The sequence below is a fragment of the Ambystoma mexicanum genome, chromosome 10, assembly GCF_040938575.1.
Source record: "Ambystoma mexicanum isolate Mex_15411 chromosome 10, UKY_AmexF1_1, whole genome shotgun sequence".
NCBI lineage: Eukaryota > Metazoa > Chordata > Amphibia > Caudata > Ambystomatidae > Ambystoma > Ambystoma mexicanum.
Window position 1 is genome coordinate 1,004,990,552 of NC_090932.1, and position 26,583 is coordinate 1,005,017,134.

The 26,583-nt window shown below is 43.4% G+C and overlaps 1 protein-coding gene across 5 annotated transcripts in view; it reads right to left on the minus strand.

Annotated features, from left to right (window-relative positions):
* FAM131A (family with sequence similarity 131 member A) overlaps positions 1 to 26,583 on the minus strand; it is an 827,483-nt gene that overhangs the window by 276,181 nt on the left and 524,719 nt on the right. Inside the window, exon 2 of one of the 5 annotated variants that reach the window (XM_069618791.1) lies at positions 6,705 to 6,772. The exons of the other annotated variants lie outside the window; for them this stretch is intronic. Within the exon in view, the coding sequence (XP_069474892.1) occupies positions 6,705 to 6,707 (3 nt within the window). The 5' untranslated portion in view covers positions 6,708 to 6,772. The remainder of the gene's footprint in view (positions 1 to 6,704; positions 6,773 to 26,583) is intronic. 5 annotated transcript variants of the gene reach the window in all.

The window sequence follows — 26,583 nt, forward strand, 5'->3', positions numbered from 1 at the left end:
CAGTTCATCTTGTATGTGAGAGGCAAGTTTCTGTTTCTTAGGATATCATTTAGATTTCCGGCCACCATTAGTTGTATCAAGTAATGCTACAAGGTCGAGGTTCCAGTCTCCACAGATAGGAATGTTAGGTGATTCTGTAGCACACATTATCTCATCCAGTTCATCACATAGCATGTCAATGAAGGGCATGGTTCCAGTTGAATTTGGCTGCCAATAGATGTTGATTAAGTATACTCTTTGATTCAGTTCACTCACTCCCTCAATCCAATCAATTGTAGTTGCCTGGATATGTGGTGACTTGTTATGTGATTCGTTTATCCTGTATCCAGATCTTTTGTGGATTAAGGTTAACAAGCCAGACATTGGCCTCCCCGTTTGATTTTTAATTGCTCGATTCATGGCAAATTCATAACCCTCCACCACAGGTGTTTTTGAGATCCACGTTTCCTGTAAACATACAAAGTCCATTTCCATGAGTTCCAGCGGTTGGTTTTGAATTAAATGGATGAACCCTCTTGTGTTCCACGAACCAAGTTTTAAGATTTCCCTCCTTATATGCTTTAGACGTTAACTTGAGTTGTTTAAAGCAGAAGCGAGACAGCTCCAATTATTTTGACGGTCATTTGTTTCCTCTTGTTCAAGTGGATCAGATCTTGTACACTCCAGCTCTTCCAGCAGAATTGTGATTTTGATTTGTCACAAGTTCGTCATTGTTTTTTCAGACAGTATATCATTGTCCTCCAAAATCCAGGATACTGATTTCTTCGAGATTGCCTGTAACTTGTTTACAGGTTCCTTTTCTTTTGAAGGATCAGATTGCCTTTCACTTCTTTCCATAGGAACCTGTGAAGTGTTGCTGGGTACAATGACAGGATCTTTTGTTTCCAGATCCTGAATTACTCTTGTTAGTTTGAATCCTAGATTCCGTAATGCCTCCTTAGCTTCCATAATTTTATCTTTTTTTGTAATTGTAGTTAATATGAAGGATTACTCGATCCAACTGGGTTTCATTTGCGAATTCAACCGTTTTAATATCGCTCAATGTAATTGAACACAATTCTGGAATCTGTCTGAATAGAGTAATTACATTGTTCCTGTTCATGATTAATCCATCATTCCTGGTTTCACTCCTTTCTAGAGCGATATAGTAGTTTGATTTGGTTTTATTAATACTACTATTTTCTGTTTTTTTTATGGCTAACTTGATATACATCTGTTCTCCATTTTCACCATCAGATTTCACATCATTTTTTCGTTCATCATATTTCATGGTTTGATTTTGAAGCAACTGCGCTATCACTTTAGAGGGTCTAGATTCGTCATTCACGACCTTTTTTGCAGCATTTGTGTTGTCGCGCAAAGCTACCATTGCCTTTACTTGTAACCCATGTGCATTAAATCTTCTTCCAATGTTAGGAATTTGAGAGGATTCTTATTTGCAGCTATATTTCAGTCAGGCAATTCGTTTTTTGGCACATGAATCAGTTCTACAGTTCTTATTCTTCGTCCTTTCTTTACATTTTCTGACTCTATTTCAATTTGCTTAACCACATCTGATTTATTCCTTATATCGACAATGTGTAAAGGAGTATCAGATTCATCGTCAGGCGAATCTTTACCTATACTCTGATCATCGTCACTTATTTCATATGTTGAAATGTTCATTAGATCTTCCATCTGCTCATTTGAACTCTTATGAGTGAGTAAATCAGCACTTTCAGATTCAGCATCCACAGATACTTGACTATTTTTTCCTGTTGTGCCAGCTGTTCCATTCATAGGTTCTGCAGTCAGAATTGTAAGATTTAAAGATTTTAAATTTCTCAAGAATTTTCTTGAACCATTTCCAATTGTTTTTTTTCTGACATGTCATGGTCTTTGATTTCTTTGTGCACTTCCCTTTTTGAGATGGATTTGTTGGGCCAGATAGCACAGATTGTATAGATTGTGCCTTTTTCTTAGCAAATATTGGATAACTTTCTCTTTGTTTGTTGAGGTCCACATTCAAACTCACTTTAAGTGTCTCACTTGATAGGTTCGACGAGGTCGAGGGAGTCGGTTTGGGGCACAACAATTCGAGAATGCTCCAGAAATTGGCTTAAAGAGTGCAGCAACTTCCCTTGCAGTATCATAGCGCGACCATTTAAATTCTCTGTTGTTGTTCGACGTTTGACAGAAGTTGTATTGATCAAGTTGCGTTGAGGCTCAATATCCACAAGTACCCTTTGTTTAGCTGGTTGACTATCTGAAGAATCAAAGGTTCCCACCAGGCTCAACCCAGTTGTCAAGCATTCCACGATGCTTTGTTTACCAATAAACACTTTTTCCTGTAAGGGTCGACAACAACAGGTTTTCGGGGTCATTTGATTGGGTGTCATACATTCATTTGAGTCAGAAAGCATTCCACTGTCAACCTTGTTTTGTTGGGCTTTTTTCAGGATTGTTAGAGATTCCCTCGCCACTTCCGCTAGAAGTCTTTTATCTTCTGTCGAGTTTCTTAGATGTTCTCCTAGTAAAGCATTTGATTTTTCCATTGAGAGCAGGTCATTATGAAACTGGAATTTCATTTCACGCATTTCTAAATCAATGGTTGCCATTTTGGTGTTTAACATTGCTAGCAGAGTGTCCTGATCTCTATAACTTTCATTAAATTGCTCGTACTTTTTTGAAAACGGAGCAGTTGCTATTGTTACTGCTAGAGAGATTTTCTGTATTAAATCCGCACATAATTGTTCCCTTAGATCATTAAAAGAATGATTCAATGCATTTGCCTTCTGCGATTTATGCTGCATCGTCCTCCTAACTTTGGGAAATTGTCTTTCAACGAAGGAGGAGTCAGAGGAAGAGGGGTCTGAATTTGCATCAGAAGATAACTCGCAATCCACATTTCCACTTCGATTTCTTTCATTCAGCGCTATATCACCTTGGGCTGAGTTTTGGCTCGTTACGACCAGTCTTTTCTGAGAGCTTAAGATGCCATTTAAGGGGCTCAGCTGGACTCCTTTTAGCCGATCCCGAACTTGTGCCTGTTGTATTTGAGAGCACTGGAACATAAATTTGCGAATGTTACAATTTGTCACCGTTCATTGTTGGCATTGGTACGTTGAGTGAATTATTCAGGACATTTGGCACTCTTGACACTCTCTCAGCTTGTAATTTTGCATTGAGGGTCGTCAAATCTAAAAGCAGTTGATCAGCAACTGCCAGTGAGGATCTTCTATGTTCAGGTTCATGTATCATAATAAAAGCTAATGTGTCATTTGACACTGCCTCCTTTAGAGAGCGGAAGCTATCTTTTGACTCGATTGGGTTGTCTTTGGTTGAATCCATTTTACCTCCCTCTGATGAAACTCTTTTTAAGGTGCCCTTCATGTGGCAATTCGTGTGGCGTACACAAACTACCAGCCCACCCCTTTAACTGTAAATCATTGGATTCGTTTACACTCGAGGCGTTATCAGACATGAATTCAGCATTCATATCATCTTTTTCCTTCGCTAAACCTATGTGCGACTTTAAGTTGCAACGATCTATCGTGGGGTTTGGCAGTTCATCAGAATTATTTACGCCCTCCCCAGCAAGTATCAACTCAATCACAGTTACTTTCGCACAGTGATTATCCATCAGAGGTGAAACGCTCAGGGAAGCAAAACCAGCGTCGGGTGCGGCATCGCTGAGAGAGGCTCCGTCTGTGTCATCAGGCTCCGCCCCAACAGCCGAACACGCGGCATCCCGCAAGTCTCGCACCTCACACACGGCTAACCCCTCTGCAGCAGACGCTGGAGCAGGCCCGCAGCAACGCCCGCCAACGCGGCGCCACAGCCCAGCACCACCCCAAAAGCAGAGGACGCCACTCCTCCAACAGGCAAGACTGGGGCAGTCTCCGATCCCACACCGGCAATCCCAGCCGAGAGGCCCTCACGCTGCCCCGCACACGAAGGCGAACCTGTCAGCATGACCGGACCCACAGACACACCAACCACCAGTGCAGCCGGCTGAGGGGTACCATCAAGGTTAGTTTTTGCAGCGTTCGTGCTAGTTGCATTTAGTTTTGAGTTCAGCCGACGAGAGCTTTCCTTGTTATTTACATTACAGGACCACCTACTTGTCCGTTGCAGCCGCTCCGATGACTGCGAGCGCGGTGGCTCTGGAATTGAGACTATCTCGCATCCTTCACAATCCAGAGCTGAGTTGCAACGTCTATTATACAAGCGAGTCCGACGATACCCAGTGAGACTTGGTGCTTTAACCAACAATTTGACAGGCGGTTCAAACAAATCCATGCTGTTACTCCCAACAGTCTCAGTCTCAGCTATGTTTGCAGAAATATCGCAAGAATTTGCCGTCAGTAACAATAAAGCGGGAATATTGGGCATGGCAAATTATATTTTACCTCCAACGCCTTCAACGCCTCACACTGCCCCCCACCACCAACACCACCAACACACTCTGCTCACTCTGCGACGCTCCGCATCCGGGTGTGGTATTTTGTAGTAGATACTCCGCCTCTGCCTGAATAGAGGTGGTAAACAGACCGTAGCTGCAGCTCTTCAGGGTACAAGAGTCCTCCAACACCACCAACACACTCTGTGACTGCCCTCTTTCGTCACCAATGGCCCATCCTAGTTGCAACTGGGCTCTTTTTCCTCCACCACTACACTCTTGACCTGCGACATCCCCCAGGGCTCTGTCGTTTCGCCGTGGCTCTTCAACATCTATCTCGCCCCTCTTGCTCACTTAATCTCCTCCTACTCTCATTTCCAGTGCTATGCTGACGACACGGCTTTCCTTCAAGCTTCCTTCTGCTACCTCTTGTTCCCCCTCTCTCATCCCGACTGTCTAACCACCATCCAGGCATGGTGTGAGAGTAAGACAGAGATCCTTCTTATTGGAACACTTGCACCCTGTTTTCCTCCTACCGCCTGGCCTCCCTCCTTGGGTCTGCTACCCTCACCATCCTGTGAGGCCAAAAACCTTGGGGTCATCTTCGACTCTGCTCTCTCCTTCACCCCTCACATCTTGGACCTTGCCAAGAAGGCCCACTTCCAGCTTCACCTCTTCAGAGGCATTCTCCCTTTCCTCACCTTCCCCCAGAAGCTCAACGTTGCCAGAGCCCTTGTCTTCTCTAGGCTGGACTATTGTAACAGCCTCTGTCTCAATCTCCCCCTCTCCTCCCTACACCCCCTTCAGCTAATGCAGAATAGGGCTGCAAGACTTATCCTTGGCCCCAAGCCCAGGGACTGTATAACTCCAGCACTAAAATCGCTCCCCTGGTTCCCAGTGGCTGTGAGTATCAAATTCAAGACCCTCTGCATCATCCACAAGGCTTTCTTGGGCCTGGGACCATGCTATCTCCAACTTTCCCTCCCTAAATACTCCCCTGCTAGAGCGATCCACTCTTCTGATTTCAACTCTCTGATTGTCAAACGCTTATCCAAGCAGAGAGTGGGGGGCAGGTCTCTCTTCGGCTGGTGCCTGCTTTTGTAACAGCCCCCCTGCCCCTCTCAGACTTGGGCCGGACCTCCTTAACTCTGGAAACATCTCAAAACTCTAGTCTTCTCTTCATGTTTCCCTTCCTTGCTAACTACCCCACTGCCGCTGAGACCGGTGGGCTGGTCCTCATGCATCACACAGGTTACCAGGCCCTCTACCCAGTTGACAACAGCACCGTCCCCAGCGGAAGACTGGCAACATTTGGCCTGGAGGGGCAAGTTTACTTTACTTTTCTAGCTTACAGTGTAATGGCCCGAATTCAGAGTACAGCAGGCGTAACTTGCAGAACAAGTAGCCTCAATGCAGACCTCTAACCCTCCCGCACATTCTCAAGTATATATAGTAGATATTATTGACATTATTATCCTTTTATGCAACACATTTTTCAGTTATGTTTGTGGTTTTTTTATAGACCCGGGCCCCTGGAAATCCTCCCAATTACCAACCATAGTAGAATAATTTCATCAGAACAATATAATTGGTGAAATGGGAGTCCAGTTTTTAATGTGTTACAGTTTGTAATTTGACAGGTTACATCCCCTCCCATCTATAGTTCTAGAACAATGTAAAGAGGTGGTGGAGGTAGAACATTAATTGTTCAAGCAGAGCCACTGCTCAACCAGGGGGCCTGGGCTTGCTCTCACTCAAACATGAGCTGGTAGGGCAACAGACCCACACCTGGCTTCCTGCATCCCCAGCCCACAACACAAAACCCATAGCCGCTTCTTGTGTCCCAACCCCCACAACATAGGCCCCTCACCGGTCATCCTACCTCCTCACCAGTATGCTTAACATGAATTGTTAAAATTATAGTTATTTATAGAGTAACATTACAGTGTACACAATTATATGAGTGAGGCTTCCTCTAGAGATAGTTAAGGACAATAAGCCACAGTGATGAAAAGTGATTGGCTCAGGATCACATTTGTATTCAGTGTAGAAGGTTGGAATTTGAGCCTGTCTTCCTGGCTCCACAGTTTCCAATTCAGAAAGCAAGCATAACTTCATCTTCTCATATTCCATCTTTAATATTAAAAACAAAAATTGCGTACTGTAAAGTTGTTATTAAAGGGCTAAATGAGTGTACTGTTCAATGCATCTGGTTATAAAAGCAGCAATGTATCTACAAGGGGGATGCCTATTAACCATCTGTATCCTGAGGCAAATACATCTGAAAAACAGACTTATGATTATAATTATAATGAAAACTTACCATAATTATAGTCCTAGTCTGTACATTTGTGTGTACATTCAAAGTACCAAGTCACATGAAAAAGCAACCTGAACAAATATAAGAGAAATAGCAATTGAAACATATGTACATAAAGCAAATATGCAGCCAGTCCCGCAATCGGATGCAGTAGAATGCAGGTCAGACATAGATCTCAGCAACAGTCAACCTGCTGACCTACCATTCCAGATGTGTACTTTCATCTTATTTACCCTATTTTCATTACCCCTCATCCACTAGGACCCTTCCTTTGCAACACATTCTCAATGCCCCCCTGTTTCTCAAAATTAACTTTCAGAACTCTGTTGCACTTTTGTGCCATCCTTTAGCTAGCTGTTAAATGAATCCCCTTCCCTTGCCTTGAGCACAACCCCTTCCCTTGCCCACATTGCTCAGTCACCAATTGCTTGCCACTATTGCCCTTTAATTTCCCATCACACCATTCCCATTCCTTCCCTTCACCACCTTCCATTGCACTGGCTTACAGTTAGACAGTAGACCACCTTGATTTGCCAGTCAGCTCCTGCCAGACATGGCAAGAAGCCATGGTCGAGGTCTTGTTGGTAGTAGTAGGTATGGGGTCTGAACTTGGATAATGCAGGGCGCAAGATGTCAAGGAGATGTGTTATTTGTGTGCTCCCAAGTTGTACTTTCATGGAAAGTCAGCTGCATATTTCACAGAACCAGACAATACTGTTAGGGGAATACACCTTGGACCTGGTGATGGCGAGGGAACAAGAGCAATCTATTATATGTATGTGTGTTTCAAAGAAAGTGGTGTGTGTGTGCTTCAGTGTCTTTGACTGGGTTAATGTGTTGGCGTGTATTTGCGTCAGTGTAATGAGACATAGGATCTATGTATTTGAATCTGGTGTTGATTTTCATGTGTGACTTTTGATGGTCACGTAAGAGAAGTGTGTTCCGGACAAGACAATGAACAACAATCACAGACTTAGGGGATCATTCAGAGTTGGGTGGTAACAATTAAACTGTCAGTATTTGGCAAATACCATTGATTTTACCGCCCACCCAATTCAGGGTTTGATCAAATACCATCAGTGGTATTCCATGGAAATAACCGTAGTGGTATTTTAGGTGGCCTTTTAGCAGAAAATCCACCTATTTATACCTCCACCTTCAAGGTGGAGGTAAAAATTCCAAACTGGCCCCAAATGTGTTAAATCTTTTTTTTTACTATATAGAATGGAAGCACAGGTGATTCCCTTCAATAGACTGAATTTCTTTGTATCTCTTTACCAAAGGCCACCTTGCAGTGGTAAAATGGTGGTTGACCCTTTTGTGCATAAAGAAAATCAACAGTAGTGATATGAGCCACTAAAGTACATAATCCATTTCTGCCTTCACATTGATGCTGCAAATGTGTGATTTATTTTTTTAAGTTTTTACATTAGCGCCATTGGAGGTGGTATTTCTGAAATATCAATGGGGGTATTCCAGACATACCACCTCTGCTGGTGACAAACTTTGAGTATGGCAGATTTTCAGAAATGACCCCCCTTAGTTTGTAGTCTTCTCATAATTAATATTACAGCTATGTGTTTTTCAACTGCTTCCAAAGTAAGTACTACAAACAGCCCAGCAACCAATCCTATCATCACCATAAAAGAGAACATCCTTGGGTGCTATTCAGGGTGAACATCCATGGGTGCTATTCAGGGTGAACATCCATGGGTGCTATTCAGGGTGAACATCCTTGGGTGCTATTCAGGGTGAACGTCCATGGGTGCTATTCAGGGTGAACGTCCATGGGTGCTATTCAGGATGAACGTCCATGGGTGCTATTCAGGGTGAACGTCCATGGGTGCTATTCAGGGTGAACATCCATGGGTGCTATTCAGGCTGCTATTCAACTCTTTGTGTATGAACACACTGGTGATCAAGAAATTCACCAGAACATAGGGGAAGCATTCAGACAGAATCAAACCGAGGACAAACACTAATAAGATAGAAACCCATACTTCCTTGGCAAGTAAGAGTCGTGATAAGCTGCTGTCGATTGTAACAGACCAATGGTGTATGGGGGAGCCACGATGCCAACATCACCATGCACGGTCACGGAATGTATTCAAATGGATACATTGCCACTGAGTGGCATTAACATGCTCCTGCATCCTAGATTCCTCTCCCTACCACTCACTGTGGGGGCCACCCAAGAACCTCGACATTGCTAAAACAAGACGAAATGCCGCGCCCCATTATCGAAGAATCTGAGATGGCTTTGCTGCACTCGGTTCCTTTGTGGCAGGCTAGTTATTATACATTTTGGAGCTCTGGCCCATGGGGTAACAGCCCAGCCAGTCTGGGGGGCAAATAAATATGACAGAACAGTTGGGATTTAACCCTTGATGTTTTGCTATATTGTTATAACATGTTTGTTTAACCCACATAGTCATTATACTTCTGGATTGAATTCAATTAATAATGGTTGTGAAATCTGATGTTTGGGAAACCTGGGCAACATGCATACTTATTATGTACATGTACTCCAGTCCAAGATGGCCCCATGTTTCTGTTCCTAGATCATGTGACCTGGTTATGAATTGAAATACTTGTAGACTGAGATGACGAGCCACCTTTGATCAAACTCTTCCAGGTCAAAAAGCATTGGGTGCTGTGGGTCTCCCCCCAAGCTGGCGGATACGTGCCAATTAAAAAGATTCTTTACATTGAAGGTTTCCATTTTAAATCTGGAGTATTCTCGGAGGACCTTCTGTTTTTTGTCTTGTTTCAATCCCAGGTATGACAACCTGAATTATACAGAAAACGCCCTGACAAGTCACCAAAATAAGATATGAGGATATTCAGTAAATGCTTTCTTTTGGCCCAAACCGAATGAGAATGCTAATAAAAGATTTTCACCATTACTGACGTATGCACATGCATACCCAAATTTGCTCCATTATGTACATTTGCACCACTACATTGTAATTCTCATGCATGCTGGAATTGGCACCTGTATGACGTAATTCACATGACTCTCCAAACTTGCATTATTTCATTGTAATCTTCACCCATACCCAAATGTGCACTATTACGTCCCAATCTCAACGTATTTTGCCACTATTTGCACCCTTTCAGTAATATAGAGCATGCCCCCATTTGCATCTTTTCGGTTAGCCGCAGAGCATGGCCCTATTTGCACCCTTGCAGAAATCCACAGAGCATGCCCCTATTTGAACCCTTTTGGTTATCCGCACAGCAAGTCCCTATTTGTACCCTTGCAGTAATACGCAGAGCATGTCCATATTGGCACCCTTTTGGTTATCGACTGAGTATGACCCTCTGTGCATCCTTTCAATACTCCTCAATTCATGCCCCTGTTTGCACCCTCTCGGTTATCTGCAGAGCATGCCCCTATATGCACCCTCTCGGTTATCCGCAGAGCATGGCCCTATTTACACCGTTTCAGTAATCATCATGGCATGCCCCTATCTGCACCCGTTCAGTAATTATCAGAGAATACCCCTATTGGGACTCTATCAGAAATCTTAAGAGCATGCTCCTTTTTATACCCTTTTGTTTATCCACTGAGTATGACCCTATTTGCACCCTTTCAGTGATCCTCAATGTATGCCCCTGTTTGCACCCTCTCGGTTATCAGCAGAGCATGCCCCATGACGGGTGGCAGAGGCCAGAAGCCTTTGTCAAGTGTGTGAGGAATTCGACCATCGACACGGCAGGTGTGTACTCGCCTGGGCTTTTTGGATATTTCTAAAGAAATTGAATAATGGGAGATCAACCTCGGAAAATGTGTGGGGCTAATCCACACACATTTTCCTATGCTCACCGCACAACAAACACATAGTCAGGTTTACTCTGGGTGGACAAAGCCTGCAAGAGCAGTCATGTTCAGCTGGAATATAACAGCCATGAGTACATCAAAGCAGCTAAAGAAGGGGAAGGCAAAACCTTCCTCCTTCCATGGCCACCCTCATTGACTGACAAAGACTCCATGGATCCATCCTATTCTTTGTCCGACCTGCTGGTGGCAGCGCATACTGATAAGAAGTTAACTGAAGTAGGCCTGCGAGAGGCCTGGTCGCACAGCTGACAAAGGGGACACGAAACCCAACACCTTTTTGATATGCATCTGTGTCAGCCTGAAGTCAGCTCCCGCCCCTTAGTATCAAGGGCAGTGAACTGGCATGTCTAGGACAACTGTTTACAGTAGGCAACCCCCGCAGGGGGACCCCCTTTCACAGGGTAGAAGTATGTCATTTGATGGAGACAGAAAATCTGTTCTCACCACAACGTCAAGGGAGACCTGTGCTTTGATCAGGAACCACAAAGAGTTCAATTAACCAGAGAGACCCTTTGATCCACAACAGACAGGAAGATGAGTGGGACTTAGCAGTACATGTTTTCACCCCTTTATCTTTCCTGTTGCAAAGCACTCTGGTTATGACCTCACGCATAACAGAAGATTGTTCATGGGGACTCAGGGTTGGTTCATTAAGGTAGGCTTAGCCTGCACCAATCACTGGTGTCCATTCGGCTTTAAAAGAGGGCTGAGCCCCTCTCTTAGCAGATCATCTGAAGGCTTCACCAGAAGCAGGAAAGAATAACTCATTTGGACCCTGGCTGATGGTACAGCCTGCCTTACAACATTTCCCAGGTAACAGAGGAGATACCGAATCCAGAGGACCCTTGAGCAGTTCCAGAACCGGTACCCAGCCAGCACACAACGTGTCCTGCTTGGCTCTGCAGCAAGCTTCCTAGGTGGGAAGTGCCAGTGAGTCTCTGAACACGAAACCAAGGACAAGGCAGTTGCCTGCAACACACTGCTCAGCTTTAGGCCGTCCACCTTGAAGGACGACACAAGCCCACTGAAGAAGCTGGGAGAAGTACCCCGACTGGCATCTACCGACGTCTGCCTTAAAAGACATTTTCGAGCCATTCGAGTTCCTCAAGCTGCAACCGAATGCAACGCTGACCATTGTCAAGGTGCAGTCGCTTAAAGACATATGAGATGTCTCGGCCAGTACTTCAGAACCACCGACCAGCGCCGAGACAACGATTCCTGACCCTAAACTGCCGTGTAGGCCAGCCTGCAGCCATCCGTCCAGCTTCACTAGCTGAACTGTTTGCCGCATCGTACCCACAGCAGTCTCCCGTCTTGAACTCTGTCACAGAAGCTGCAAAGCACCATGAAGCCGACTTGACCCAGTCAAACACCAAGAACACCTCCAAGCACAAGGTACATTGTGGTTCTGTTCCCCTGGTACTTTTCCGAAGGCCCCGAGAGACATTTTAAGGCCCATTGCTCCCTTTGCCAAGTGGATCTAAGTTGAAAGTCTGCATTCCGAAAAACTCGAGTTACAAAATAGCAGAGATGATTTGCTCGCATTTTGTAACTTGAGCTTTTTGGAATGTCTATATTGTCCCCTGCTTTCCATATAATGTATGCGGGGGGCCATGGAAGCCCTGCTCCCCTTTTTTCGGCCTTATGGGTTTCATTTTTTTTTTGTTGCCAAGCCTAATGTGCACTAAATGTACGTTCTGCTTTTTATTTATGAGCTTTCCAACCTAAACGAGCCAAGTATCCTTGAATTGTTGCAATTACTTACCATACCGACTACCCTCCTGTCAGTATCCAGAGTACATCCCTTTTCCTTCTTTGAAATGGTCTTTCATCTGCAAACCTTTACAGGATGGGTTGTAGTTCGTAGTTCTGCTAGAACTGTCTGTTGTAATAATGATAAAGTAGATATTGTTATACAACCTTGTCTGACAGTCCCGTTTATCATTAGGACCACTGGTGCCCTGGAAGTTGATTTGTCACAGGGGGCATGGAGAGGCAACAGGGAGGGGCTCCTTGTTGCCTCCCTACAATCAAGATGGCAGCACAGTACATTGTGTGTTCTAGCCAGCATTTCCAGCCATGTGATTGTCTGAGCGCCCTTCCTCGGATGCAAATACAAGATTATGTAGCCTTATTATAGTGAGGTCATTATTGCAGGATAATGTCCCGCCTCCAAGTTACAGCTCAAGAAGAAGGCGATGGCCATAAGTTGTAAAAGGATCATTATCCCAAGAGACAAAGACACCGCCAAGTAATGTATGACTGTTGCCACACAGGGCCTCATTACAAGTTTGGCGGTGCAGGAAAAAAGTTGCTGCAATTGCGTTAGTGCCACCTTTTTTGGCGGTAACGGAATTATCACCATTTTTACGCACCACCAAATGATATGTTTTGGTGGATTTACCGCAGGCAGAATTACCATGTGGTAAATCAGCCCATTTTTTTTTAGGAAAAGTGGCTGATTCTGCTCCAGCTTGTTCCTCCACTTTCCCTTAAAAAAATCAATAGATTTTTCACGCCGTAATTTGGCCAGCGATAAATCCAGCAACAATCCACCATGGTGTCCTATAACCTAAAAAAAATTAGGAATTACCACGCCATACCACCACTTGTAATCTGGTGGTAACTCCATGGGACAAAGTGGCAGTAACGGTAATCAAGTTTGGCGGTAATTCTGCAAAATTCCACCAAACTCGTAATGTGGCCCGTAGCATTTATTTCAGTGTAGGTTTTGGAGTTGTGGTGCTAAAGTAAAAATGTTACCTTAAAAATGAATAATAAATTGTGATAACATGCTACTGAATTAAGTGTTGTTTTTTTTTGTCTCATTTAAAGAACACGGTTGTGAATTATATGATCATGATTTTAGTTGTAATCTCTCTTGATTTGGAGCACTTTTTAAAGTGAGTTTGCATTAGTTGTAACAGCGGGCAAGTGTTGCTAAAGTGCAGGTTCATGGCTAGAAGGTCCTTCCGTTTCCTCCCGAGTGGTACGTGTTTGCACAGGTAAGTGGTTGGTTGTGCTGCCAGCGCTGGTTAATTCTGTGTGTCTGAGAAACGCTTTCTGTTGTTCCTTTGCCTGCATCTGCATGCCACTAATGGCAATGCTTTTATAAGATTCATTTTCAGTGTTTGTGAACCCGCAAACCAGGCATACTGTGAGTCAGAGCGCTTTACAAAGTTTCTGAAAAGAGATATACAAAAGAGCAATACAAGTGATTGAAAGCCGCCCCTGAGTTCTATCGCGCTAATTAACACACATCACACACAACAACAGAGGTGCTAATCACTGAAAAAGGTAGCGCAGAGAAAGGTCTTCAGCTGTTGCCAAAAGAGTCGCGAGTGCTGAAACGTACTGCCCTGTGGGCAATACACGGGATCTTACATTGAGTGCTACTGCGAGTAGAAAGCATTGTAGTTGCTTCCGCGCTAGTATAATATGGTCAAACCAGACAAACACAGACCGGGTTTCCAGAATCAAAACCGCATGACCGCATGAGAGGGCTACAGCGGCATGGACACTGGTCCCAGGGAAGCATCAGTGGGTTGCACCATGCAAACATAGACCGGGTTTTTAGGCTCAAACCCTCTGGGCACCATTAAAGTACCGGCAATGGCATGGAGCACTGGTACCAGGGAGGCACGAGTGGGTTGAAGCAGACAAACACAGACCTGGTTTCTAGAATCAAAACCGCATGACCGCGTGTGAGGGCTACAGCGGCATGGACACTGGTCCCAGGGAAGCATCAGTGGGTTGCACCATGCAAACATAGACCGGGTTTTTAGGCTCAAACCCTCTGGACACCATTAAAGGACCGGCAATGGCATGGAGCACTGGTACCAGGGAGGCACGAGTGGGTTGAGGCAGACAAACACAGACCTGGTTTCTAGAATCAAACCTTCTTAACCTAATGAAAGGACTGGCAATGGCATGCAGGGAAGCACAAATGGATTGTGGCAGTCAACCCTAGACCTGGTTTCCAGAATCAAACCCGCATGAGATTGCATTAAAGCACACTGACACTTAAACTATTAGGCTAAATGCAAAATATGGCTACCATACACAATTAGGTTAACTGCAAGATATGGCTGAGTAACACAAATGGGCTAAAAGCAAGGTAAGGCTACCTTACACAATTAGGCAAAATGTTAGCTATGGCTGACTAACACAAATGGGCTAAAAGCAAGGTAAGGCTACCTTACGCTATTGGGCTAAATACAAATTACGGCTAACTTACACAATTAGGCAAAATGCAAGATATGGCTGACTAACACAAATGGGCTAAAAGCAAGGTAAGGCTACCTTAGACAATAATGCTAAATGCAAGATATGGCTGACAAACACACATGGGCTAAAAGCAAGGTAAGGCTACCTTACAACATTAGGCTCAATGCAAAATATGGCTACCTTACACAATTAGGCTAAATGAGAGATATGGATGACTAACGCAAATGGGCTAAAATCAAGGTAAGGTTAGCGTACACAACTAGGCTAAATACGAGATATGGCTGATTTATACAAATGGGGCAAAAGCAAGCTAAGGCTACCTTACACAATTAGGCTAACTGCGAGATATGGCTGACTAACACAAATGGGCTAAAAGCAAGCTAAGGCTACCATACACTGTTAGACAAAATGCAAAATATGGCTACCTTACGCAATGACAACTCAATGTGGAATAAGTATGAAACAAAGTGTATGCCTGAGTCCAGGCCACCTGCTGCAGCTAGAAGTGAATCAAGGAATAACAACATTCAAGCAATTTATGGTGAAGAGCTACATGCAATTAGACTCCAGGCACCATCTAAATCAATTATTTTCAACGCCGACATGTAAACATGGATCAATGAGATGGTGTCAAATCATGCAACATACTAGTCCCTCCACATTTTTAAATGTTTCCCAAAAATACAGAAAATGAAAGAGAAAGGTTATGACGTGGAGAGGTGGCGGGAACTTCGCTAGTCTTTCATGAGACATCCAGTTGCACCAAAACTACTGAGGAATAGTTTTGTACCAGTTTAGCACTTGGTTGCAAAATGTGCCTATGGCTCCTCTTTTGATTTCATAATGACACGCATATGATAATAACAATAGGAACAATATGTACACATACACAGTGTCCTTTAAAAAACAAAACCTATTTAGGTGCAGATACGTTACCACGCTGCTCCCTATTTCATTAACCTCAAAAAGTGGAGAGGTTGAGTAGTGCCAAGGGGATTCAAGCCCACGACCACATCACTCGAATGGATGCGCTAGTTCACTGACCGGCTTGCCAGTTTACAGACAACCCCACCCCCAACAAAAGGCTGCTTTCAACATTGTACTGATCGCTTACATCTCGAAAATCCAACCGGCCACTCATTGCCATGTGATTGAACCTACCACGTACATCTTCCTCATAAAATTGCCTACCAGCTTACATCCTCATTATCCAACCAACCACTTACATCTTCATGTTCTTGAACTTACCACGTATGTGTAATCATCGAACCCAGGCTTACATCTTCATGATCAAAATGAGTGGCTTTAACTTTACCAGCAAACTGAGCACTTAAATCTTCATACTACTAGAGTTACCTCTTTCACTATCTTTATCAAACCAACCACTGAAATCTTCATCATTCAACCAACCACTTATATCTTCATAATGTTGAACTTACCCCTTACATCATAGTTATCAAACTACAATTACATTGCTATCATCAAAATGAAGGCCTTCATTTCTACCAGAAAACGAATCACTTAAATCTTCTCCTACTATTCACACCTTTCACATAGCATAATCAAACCAACAACTTACCTCTTCATCATCCAAATGATTGCTTACTGGTCCATTTGATTAAAGTTACCACTTACCCTTTTTTCATCTGACTGACTGCATGCATCGTCATCATCCAACCAACCACTTGCATTTTCATACTATTGAACATGCCACTTACACCATTGTCATCCAACTGACCACTTACATCTTCATACTATAACAGTTACATCTTTATCACCCAACTAACCACTTACATCTTCATACTATAACACCTACATTATTATCATCCAACTGACCACTTACATCTTCATACTATAACACCTACATCTTTATCATCCAACTGACCACTTACATCTTCATACTATAACATCTACATCTTTATCATCCAACTGGCCACTTCCATCTTCATACTATAACACCTACATCTTTATCATCCAACTGACCACTTACATCTTCATACCATAACACCTACATCCTAATCATCCAACTGACCACTTACATCTTCATACTATAACAACTACATCTTTATCACCCAACTGACCACTTACATCTTCATACTATAACAACTACATCTTTATCACCCAACTGACCACTTACATCTTCATACTATAACACCTACATCTTTATCATCCAACTGACTACTTACATCTTCATACTATAACAACTACATCTTTATCACCCAACTGACCACTTACATATTCATCATCGAAACAAAATTCTTCATCTTTACCAAGTACCTGACCAGTTGCAGAACATGTGTTACAACCAGGGAATGAGGTTATGCCCCAATGTGACTTTAACATCTGGGTAGTTATTGCAGGAGGTGTGGGCATTGGAAAGTCAATGTCCTCTGAACAGAAGTTAGTCATAAAATGTGTAATTATCGCGCTAGCTCTGGTATTATTTAAAATAAAGAAAAATATGTCAAGGGTATTTTTAGATTCGCAAATGTAGTGCTTGCATTAAAAACATGTCTAAACCTGGGGCATTGGCCATGTGCTGAAATCCATTTGGCCTAACCAATACAAATGAAGAGATTAAACATCTCAACACCCTTGAAATTCCCTGACCAGTGAACACGCTTGAGTATGTGGCATAACCGATCAGGTCCTAAAAGGTCCCAATATTCTCCAGTTCACGTACCCAAGTAGCTTTACCTCTAGCTGGAACCCATCACAAACATCCATCGCAAGGACACAATACTGCAAGTAATAGTCACAAGTTATTGAGCAGAAACATTACTCCGTGTGAAGTCCAGGGTAAGGCTCACAATTGTTTTTACATTTTATTTAAGCTTTAAATTGTATTGCTTGGATTATAAAAGCATTCAATACAACATACTCAAAATACCTTCAACTTTCCCAATGAAATACATTATTTTATTGGATCCAAATCCTTGCAAAACTCATAAAACCGACACAGTCTAAATGTGTAACTAAATCAGCAGAAAACTGAGAAAAAAAACAAGGAGAAGTCTTACTTTTTAAACATTGTTAGCGTTTATGAAATTCTGAATGGCGTTCCGAAAAGGAATACGAGCTGCACTAAAAAAGAGGGTCGCTCCTTCCGTACACATCGACGATAGTTTTTCCGATAATCGCTTCATTAAGCAAATATAACTCCTTAAATATATGCTATCCATTTTGGTAGGGCAGTAGGTGATCAAATGTTTCAAAGTTTCTATATTATGCTCTTCCAAGACCTATATGACAGTGGTGTTTTTGTAAGGGATTTTTAGCTAAGTACCAATACCTTCACGAGTTTAGCCTAAAATAATAATAATCATTAAAAAAATATTTCTTCCAGAAGCACATGAGTAATTTGTTGGCTTCAAAAAAAGCCACCTAGTAGCAGGCCAGAGTAGATAGATATATTACATACAACAGTAAATAATCCATGTAGCTATTTGGTGACTGTGTAATGTGCTTTGCATGCTCCTGTTCTGTATTCGGGTATAGACAGATGAATAAACAACGCAGCTCATAACCCTCTTTAGATTCCATTAAGAGTCCTTGGATGTTCGTTTTATACCCAGGGAGCAACTTTTGCACTCACCAATACCCACTGGTTTAGAGATAACTGACTCTTGTGAGTAAGAACTGATGTGTGTCTGTATAGGATTGAGGAAGCAAGTGACATTTTTTTCTGGCTGGCTAGTAGCATGCAACTTGAAATGTTTACCCCTGTTACATCAACATTGACTTTTTAGTTTTTAAAACATTGCATATCGTATAGCAACGTCTATTGTATTTGAAAGAACATACTTGTCAAACATCATTTCATCTTCTTTTTCCAACGAAAGTCGTCGCAAAATGTATTGTTCCTCGTATAAGTTAATGTTGAAAGGGATAATAAGCATAAGCGCATTCAAGTACTTTCTACCAGGGTACTCAGCCCTATAGATATCAGGGTCCCAGCTTTTCTAATCCATAATAACAGGCACATATGCCCAACATAAAAAGAGAGTAAAAAGACTCAAAACATAAAAAGTTAATCAGACGCATATGGATGTACCCACAAAGCTCAACGAATCTGCACAGATCAGTGGTACCAGCAAAGCGGGGAAGCAGGTATGGGCTGTCCCTCCGCTTCCACCCACGCAGCTCCACAGATATGTGCATATCAGTGGTACCAGCATAGCACAGGCTTGGGTATGGGCGTGCCCCTTGATTCCACCAGCAGAACTACACAGATGTCTTTCCATCAATGGTACCAGCAGAGCACACGCATAGACATGTTCACATCAGTGGTACCAACCGAGTATAGCTATGGGCATGCCCCCGCTTCCACCCACGCGCAGATCCACTGATATGCATAGGTATGGGCTCCCACCCCTGCTTCCACACCCACAGAGCTCCACAGATATGTGCATATCAGTGGTACCAGCAGAGCACAGGCATAGACATGTTCACATCAGTGGTACCAACCGAGTATAGCTATGGGCATGCCCCCGCTTCCACCCACGCGCAGATCCACTGATATGCATAGGTATGGGCTCCCACCCCTGCTTCCACACCCACAGAGCTCCACAGATATGTGCATATCAGTGGTACCAGCAGAGCACAGGCATAGACATGTCCACATCAGTGGTACCAACCGAGTATAGCTATGGGCATGCCCCCGCTTCCACCCACGCGCAGATCCACTGATATGCATAGGTATGGGCTCCCACCCCTGCTTCCACACCCACAGAGCTCCACAGATAAGTGCATATCAGTGGTACCAGCAGAGCACAGGCATAGACATGTTCACATCAGTGGTACCAACCGAGTATAGCTATGGGCATGCCCCCGCTTCCACCCACGCGCAGATCCACTGATATGCATAGGTATGGGCTCCCACCCCTGCTTCCACACCCACAGAGCTCCACAGATATTTTCAGGGTACCAGCAGAGCACAGGCATAGGCTCCCCCCCACTTTTTGCACCCACACAGCTCCACAGATATGTGCATATCAGTGGTACCCGCAGAGCACAGGCATAGGAAGGCGCTCAAATATTATTCCTGCATAATATGAACAGGATGCATCTTTTAACACACATGAATTATTACATGCAAATAAGAACATATTACAAAATTATAGTTGTTTTACGGTCAAAATATATTTGTATACACCTAAATTAAACCCCATCGGTATTGGAAATTACTTTTCTCCACCCCGAAAAACATTTTACTCCCAACTACAAAATATACTCCCACTTCAAAACCTTATTCAGAACCCCTTTCTTTACTCCTAAATAAACCTATCTGTTTGCACCACATTATAACTGGTTTGGCTTCCAACTCACTGATGAGCATACACCGTACTCCAGGTGAAGCCTTCTAAAAGAAATGAATGCAGTACCTCAGCTGGGGTCTCACTAAATGCTACTCCAAATCTTAGTTATGTGGCTCTCCAGATGTTTTGGAATTCAATTCCCATCATCTCTACACAGCGCATTCAGTGGTAAAGGATCAAGGGAGTTGTAGTCCAAACCATCTGGAGGCCCACATAATGAGTAACCATGCTCCAAGTACACCAGCTAAGGCCACACTATTGGTTTACACAAAATTCTAGTTAGGCTCTCCCCAATGAGTGTTTTTAATATTCCAGGTGAGATTTCCCAAATTAATGCACACAATATTTAAGGTGAATGAATGCACCAGGTGAGATTGCATGAATCAGTGCATAGTAATCTAGGTGAGTTCTTACCAAAGTGTGGGTGCAATACTGCTGCTGGGATCTCACTAAGGAGTGAATGCATTGCTCTCATTCATGTCTCAACAATAGTACAAAAAGTCTGGTGAAGTCTCATTAATGTACAGACACTATTAAAAGAACAGTTTCACTAATGGGAACATACAGTATGCTAGCTGACTTGATGAGTATGTACTTGTGTTCACAAGCGCTCTATCCCTTCTAATTTAATCAGTCGGCTAGTACTATTGTGAGGAATCTGAGGGCGTCCTCATTTCTTTCCCCAATGTATCCTCCTCCCAGTTGGCCAGGGGAAGGCTGTCAGTTTCGGCCCCTGACGCTGGGGGTGGATATGCTAGGGAGAATCACCTGGCTGGAGGAGACTTGGGGAGTGGGGATGAAGCACCCTTGGATGAGACATGGTATCCCCCATTTCCCTGTTCCAATGAGCCTAATATTCCTCAGGTCTTTGTAGGGTATTGCCAATACCTTCCTTATTTTTCTAGAAAACCCTCTCCTACCACACACCACTTAGGTACTAAGACGAGGAGGTCACCCTTGACAAAGGAGACAACCTGGAAGAAGAAACATGAGCAGTCTAGTGGTTGGACTCATCATCATGGTGCCAGGAACTTTAAAGCAAATTCAGCTGAGAGTTTTTGAGGAGAGGCACGGCAAGCGCGAAAGAGAGTTCCAGGGCAGACGTTGCAGTGGTGAGAAGGCACCTTCCGGAGACGCTGGTAGGTGTAGGGAGTGCGATCCGGTGTAGTGAGTGAGAGGGACTCGTTGGCAGTCTGAGGCAGAGCAGAGAAAGAAGTGCGGCAAAGAGCGAAGGTATTGAGACCACTGGAGAGACTCCTGAACGCTCACAGGTGCAGGACCGCTGACTGCAGTTTACCGGAGCACCACAGTAAGCAGCGGGAAGCGGGGAAGCCGTGGATGACGCTGTATACAAGAGGGAACCAGTGCAAGCAGACCGTAAGCAGAGAAGGGTCTCCAGGAAGCCACAGAAAGTGGAAACCAGACCACAAGAAAGCGGTGAGTCCGCCTGGGTGAAAAGGGGGCCACAGACACAGTGGATGGCCAGTTTAATGCCAGAGACATTAGATTTTGAATATCTGAATTGAATATAAGGAGATCAAGATGAGAAAGTAATTAACCGGATGAAAAGCAACAAAAGCAAGCATTGCCAAGAGTTAGGTAAGCAAGCATTCCCAAGAGTCAAATAATCATTGCCAAGAGTTAAATAAGCAAGCGTTGCCAAGAGGCAAGAAAAAGTGGTGCAAAAGAACTATAATAGTAGCAAAGCCTGCATGCAAGAGGATCCTGGCAAAAGGGTGCCAGGTGATCAAGAATCCTGAAACAGAGAGTATGTTTCCTAGCAGGAGAGTGTACTCTGAAGCTTATGGTGAATTGATTGTGCAAAATGAACTATAACAGTAGCTACGTGTCATAGCAGAAAAGTGTACTGGGAAGACTATGTTGGTCTTGCAAGGGAAAGCTACTAAACAAGTGAATGTTGACAACACCAGTGATAATACAGCTTCAAAGGCACATGAGAGGATACTGTGACAAGCCTCATTGTGAAATTGAAATTGCTGCAAGAAAGCTTTGAAACAGATCCAAGTAAGGTGTGTCGGGTGCGTGACCTGTGATGGGTGGACAGTGTGGTCCGACAAGTGCGCGTAGACCGAATACATCCACCTAAGGAAAAGCCACATTGTAAGAGAATAAAGAAAACCTATGTGAACTGAGATTGATGAGCTGAACTTTATAAAAAGTGGTGATAAGTAACCAAACCTGAAGACCTGGGAAATATTTCAAGGAAGTGTGTAATGTTGGGACATTGAATATCCATAGGAACGGTGGTGTTTTTAAATACTTGAAAGCTTGGGGAAGGGAACCCTTCTGTTGTAAAGTGAACTATTTGAACCTTGGGGAAGGGAAAACCCCTTTTCCACTTAAGAGCTGGAAGAAGCTCTGAACTATTTTGAACACTTTTCATTTGATGCAGACATCCATACATATTGTATACAGTTAGATGTGAGGGCAAGTATAGGTTTGGGATACAGACAAACATTTGATTTGGACTTCCTGACACAGACTATCATTATGTTGTTTTAGGTAGGGAAATCCCACCCTAGCATAGGGCAAGTTAGGCCTTTTTTCCAAACCTCTGTTTTAGTTAATACAAGTTTGTAGAACAAAATATTATTCAGTTGTCTGTGTTTCCTTTGTGATACCTTCACACTATATAAAGATTATTGCATAGATTCAGTGATTTGTAAATAAAGGTTTCCGGGTTTATTAGAACTGCTGTAGCCAACACGTGTGTGGACCTGAAAAAGGTCTTTATCTAGGCTATAACGATCGATTGGGACTGTTTGCCCATATTTTAAATCCTCAGTTTGGTCAGAATATGGCTCTTATTATTTTTGTTTTCTTCAGTTAATTCATTAGAGAGTTGCACATGATATATCATAAGAACATGTTCTTGTGGTTCTTTGTTGAGCTTCTGGTGCCCGCTTAGTCTATGTAGGTGAATGTTGATTATGAACTTTCTGCAAGCGTTGAGATTTTCCCTAGTTATATGCATGAACTTATTTTTACATCATGTTGATTCAATGTGCTTTTAGTTGGGGTAGATGCCGTGTTGGCATTGCATGCTGTGTGTGTTCCACCTATGGCATACACGGTATCTACCCTAACGAAAAGAAAGTGCACAATCAACATTCACCTACATAGACTAAGCGAGAAGCACAAGCTTTGCACTATATAACACACATTAGGAAAGCAGATTAAACATTGAAATATTCAAGTATTAAATATCTTCATAACTAAATCTGCTACTAATGCAATATCAACATCATTTTTCAAAATCATCTAAATATATACAATATAGCCCAAACGATATACAATATAGCCCAAACGTTCATTCACTCCTATCAATCATCAACACTTCAGGGGTCGAAATTGGGATTTGTTGACCAGGAGCAAAAGCCAGCTGCTAGGTATCAGGCATCACTGGTTAGGCAGGATCTACGCCGGGGGAATAAGGAGCTAGTACATTGTGCACAGCAAATGCAACTTTATCGTAAAATGCAAACTCTCATTTTTTGTTGATTTATATGTTATCCAATATGCTTAAAATATATCTTCAGTGTGGATTTCTATTCTCTTTTATACACATACGCAAACCTACACAGTTAATATTACATAACTATTCTTGTAAGGCACCACTTGCCTGGGCAATCAGATGTAGATCCTGGTAGCTCTCCTTGGCTATCCCCAGGAGCTAAATAGCTCCAAGTTCCTGGCAATTTCAAACCCTGCACTTCCTTAAATTAATTATCTTAATACTCATTTCATCTTACTAATAATACTCCTAGCTATTTTCCATACATAATAAGAGGCTGTCGTGATGATAAGCGATTCTGCAGAATATACACTAGCCCAAAAATTGATCGGTCATAATACTTAAGGGAGTAGTAACAAATCTTGCATATCCTCTCCAATAATATTCTGTCAAGTATGTACATTCAGTTAGTACATGTCTAGCTGTGTTTATCTTGGTACTACACAAGCAGCAACATCTTTTTTCATGGGGATACCTGACCAAGCTGCCACGTAATCCAAAGTGCATTGTGGTACAAAATAAACCTTCTGAGCTCTAGGTCACAAGGTTTTAACAGATAGCAACTAATGAATCTTTATATAGGACCATTGATTAAATTAGAATGGAACTAGCACACATGAACTCAGGTACATACTCATCAAGTTGCCACATCACTGGGGTGGCAAGGGCACTGCCAGCGAACCTGTATTCATGCAGCATATACCCAGCGCAGGAACAGGTGTGCCTATATGCCCTACCCTATACAAGTATACTAGGTGAAGTTTCAATAATATGTGGACACAATACTCCAGGTGAGCTCTCATTAATATGCGGACATAGCAACACAGAAACGTTTCACTAGTGTGGGCTCACAATACTCCATGTGAGGTCACATTCATATACAGACACAGTACAGCAGGAAAGGTTCCACAAATTCATGTACACAATTCTCCAGGTGGTGTCTCAATGTGCAGACACAGCACCCTTGCAAGGGTTTTTCACAACGCAGGCTCAAAATACTCCAGGTGAGGTCACATTTATATGCAGACACAGTACAGCAGGAAACATTCCACTAATGAGAGCACACAATACTCCGTGTGGGGTCTCAATGTGCAGACACAGCACCCTTGCAAGGTTTACCACAATGCAGGCTCACAATATTCCAGGTGAGGTCACATTCATGTACAGACACAGTACAGCAGGAAAGGTTCCACAAATGCGTGTGCACAATTCTCCTCCAGGTGGTGTCCTAATGTGCAGACACAGCACCCTTACAAGGGTTTCCACAACGCAGGCTCAAAATACTCCAGGTGAGGTCACATTCATATGCAGACACAGTACAGCAGGAAACATTCCACTAATGAGAGCACACAATACTCTGTGTGGGGTCTCAATGTGCAGACACAGCACCCTTGCAAGGTTTTCCACGATGCAGGCTCACAATACTCCAGGTGAGGTCACATTCATATGCAGACATGGTACAACAGGAAAGGTTCCACTAATGAGAGCACATAATACTCCAGGTGGGGTCTCAATGTGCAGACATAGCACCCTTGCAGGGGTTTCCACAATGCAGGCTCAAAATACTCCAGGTGAGGTTACATTCATATGCAGACACAGTACAGCAGGAAAGGTTCCACAAATGCGTGTTCACAATTCTCCTCCAGGTGGTGTCTCAATGTGCAGACACAGCACCCTTGCAAGGGTTTCCACAACACAGGCTCAAAATACTCCAGGTGAGGTCACATTCATATGCAGACACAGTACAGCAGGAAACATTCCACTAATGAGAGCACACAATACTCTGTGTGGGGTCTCAATGTGCAGACACAGCACCCTTGCAGGGGTTTCCACAATGCAGGCTCAAAATACTACAGGTGAGGTTACATTCATATGCAGACACAGTACAGCAGGAAAGGTTCCACTAATGCATGTACACAATACTCCAGGTGGGGTCTCAATGTGCAGACACAGCACCCTTGCAAGGGTTTCCACAATGCAGGCTCACAATACTCCAGGTGAGTTCACATTCTATGCACACACAGTACAGCAGGAAAGGTTCCACTAATGCGCGTACACAATACTACAGATGGGGTCTCAATGTGCAGACACAGCACCCTTGCAAGGTTTTCCACAATGCAGGCATACAATACTCCATGTGAGGTCACATTCATATGCAGACACAGTACAGCAGGAAAGGTTCCACTAATGTGTGTACACAATACTCCTGGTGGGGTCTCAATGTGCAGACACAGCACCCTTGCAAGGTTTTCCATAATGCAGGCTCACAATACTCCATATGAGGTCACATTCATATGCAGACACAGTACAGCAGGAAAGGTTCCACTAATGTGTGTACACAATACTCCACGTGGGGTCTCAATGTACATACACAGCACCCTTGCAAGGTTTTCCATAATGCAGGCTCACAATACTCCAGGTGAGGTCACATTCAAATACAGACACAGTACAGCAGGAAACATTCCACTAATGAGAGCACACAATACTCTGTGTGGGGTCTCAATGTGCAGACACAGCACCCTTGCAAGGTTTTCCACGATGCAGGCTCACAATACTCCAGGTGAGGTCACATTCATATGCAGACATGGCACAACAGGAAAGGTTCCACTAATGAGAGCACATAATACTCCAGGTGGGGTCTCAATGTGCAGACATAGCACCCTTGCAAGGGTTTCCACAATGCAGGCTCACAATACTCCAGGTGAGTTCACATTCTATGCACACACAATACAGCAGGAAAGGTTCCACTAATGCGCGTACACAATACTACAGATGGGGTCTCAATGTGCAGACACAGCACCCTTGCAAGGTTTTCCACAATGCAGGCATACAATACTCCATGTGAGGTCACATTCATATGCAGACACAGTACAGCAGGAAAGGTTCCACTAATGTGTGTACACAATACTCCTGGTGGGGTCTCAATGTGCAGACACAGCACCCTTGCAAGGTTTTCCA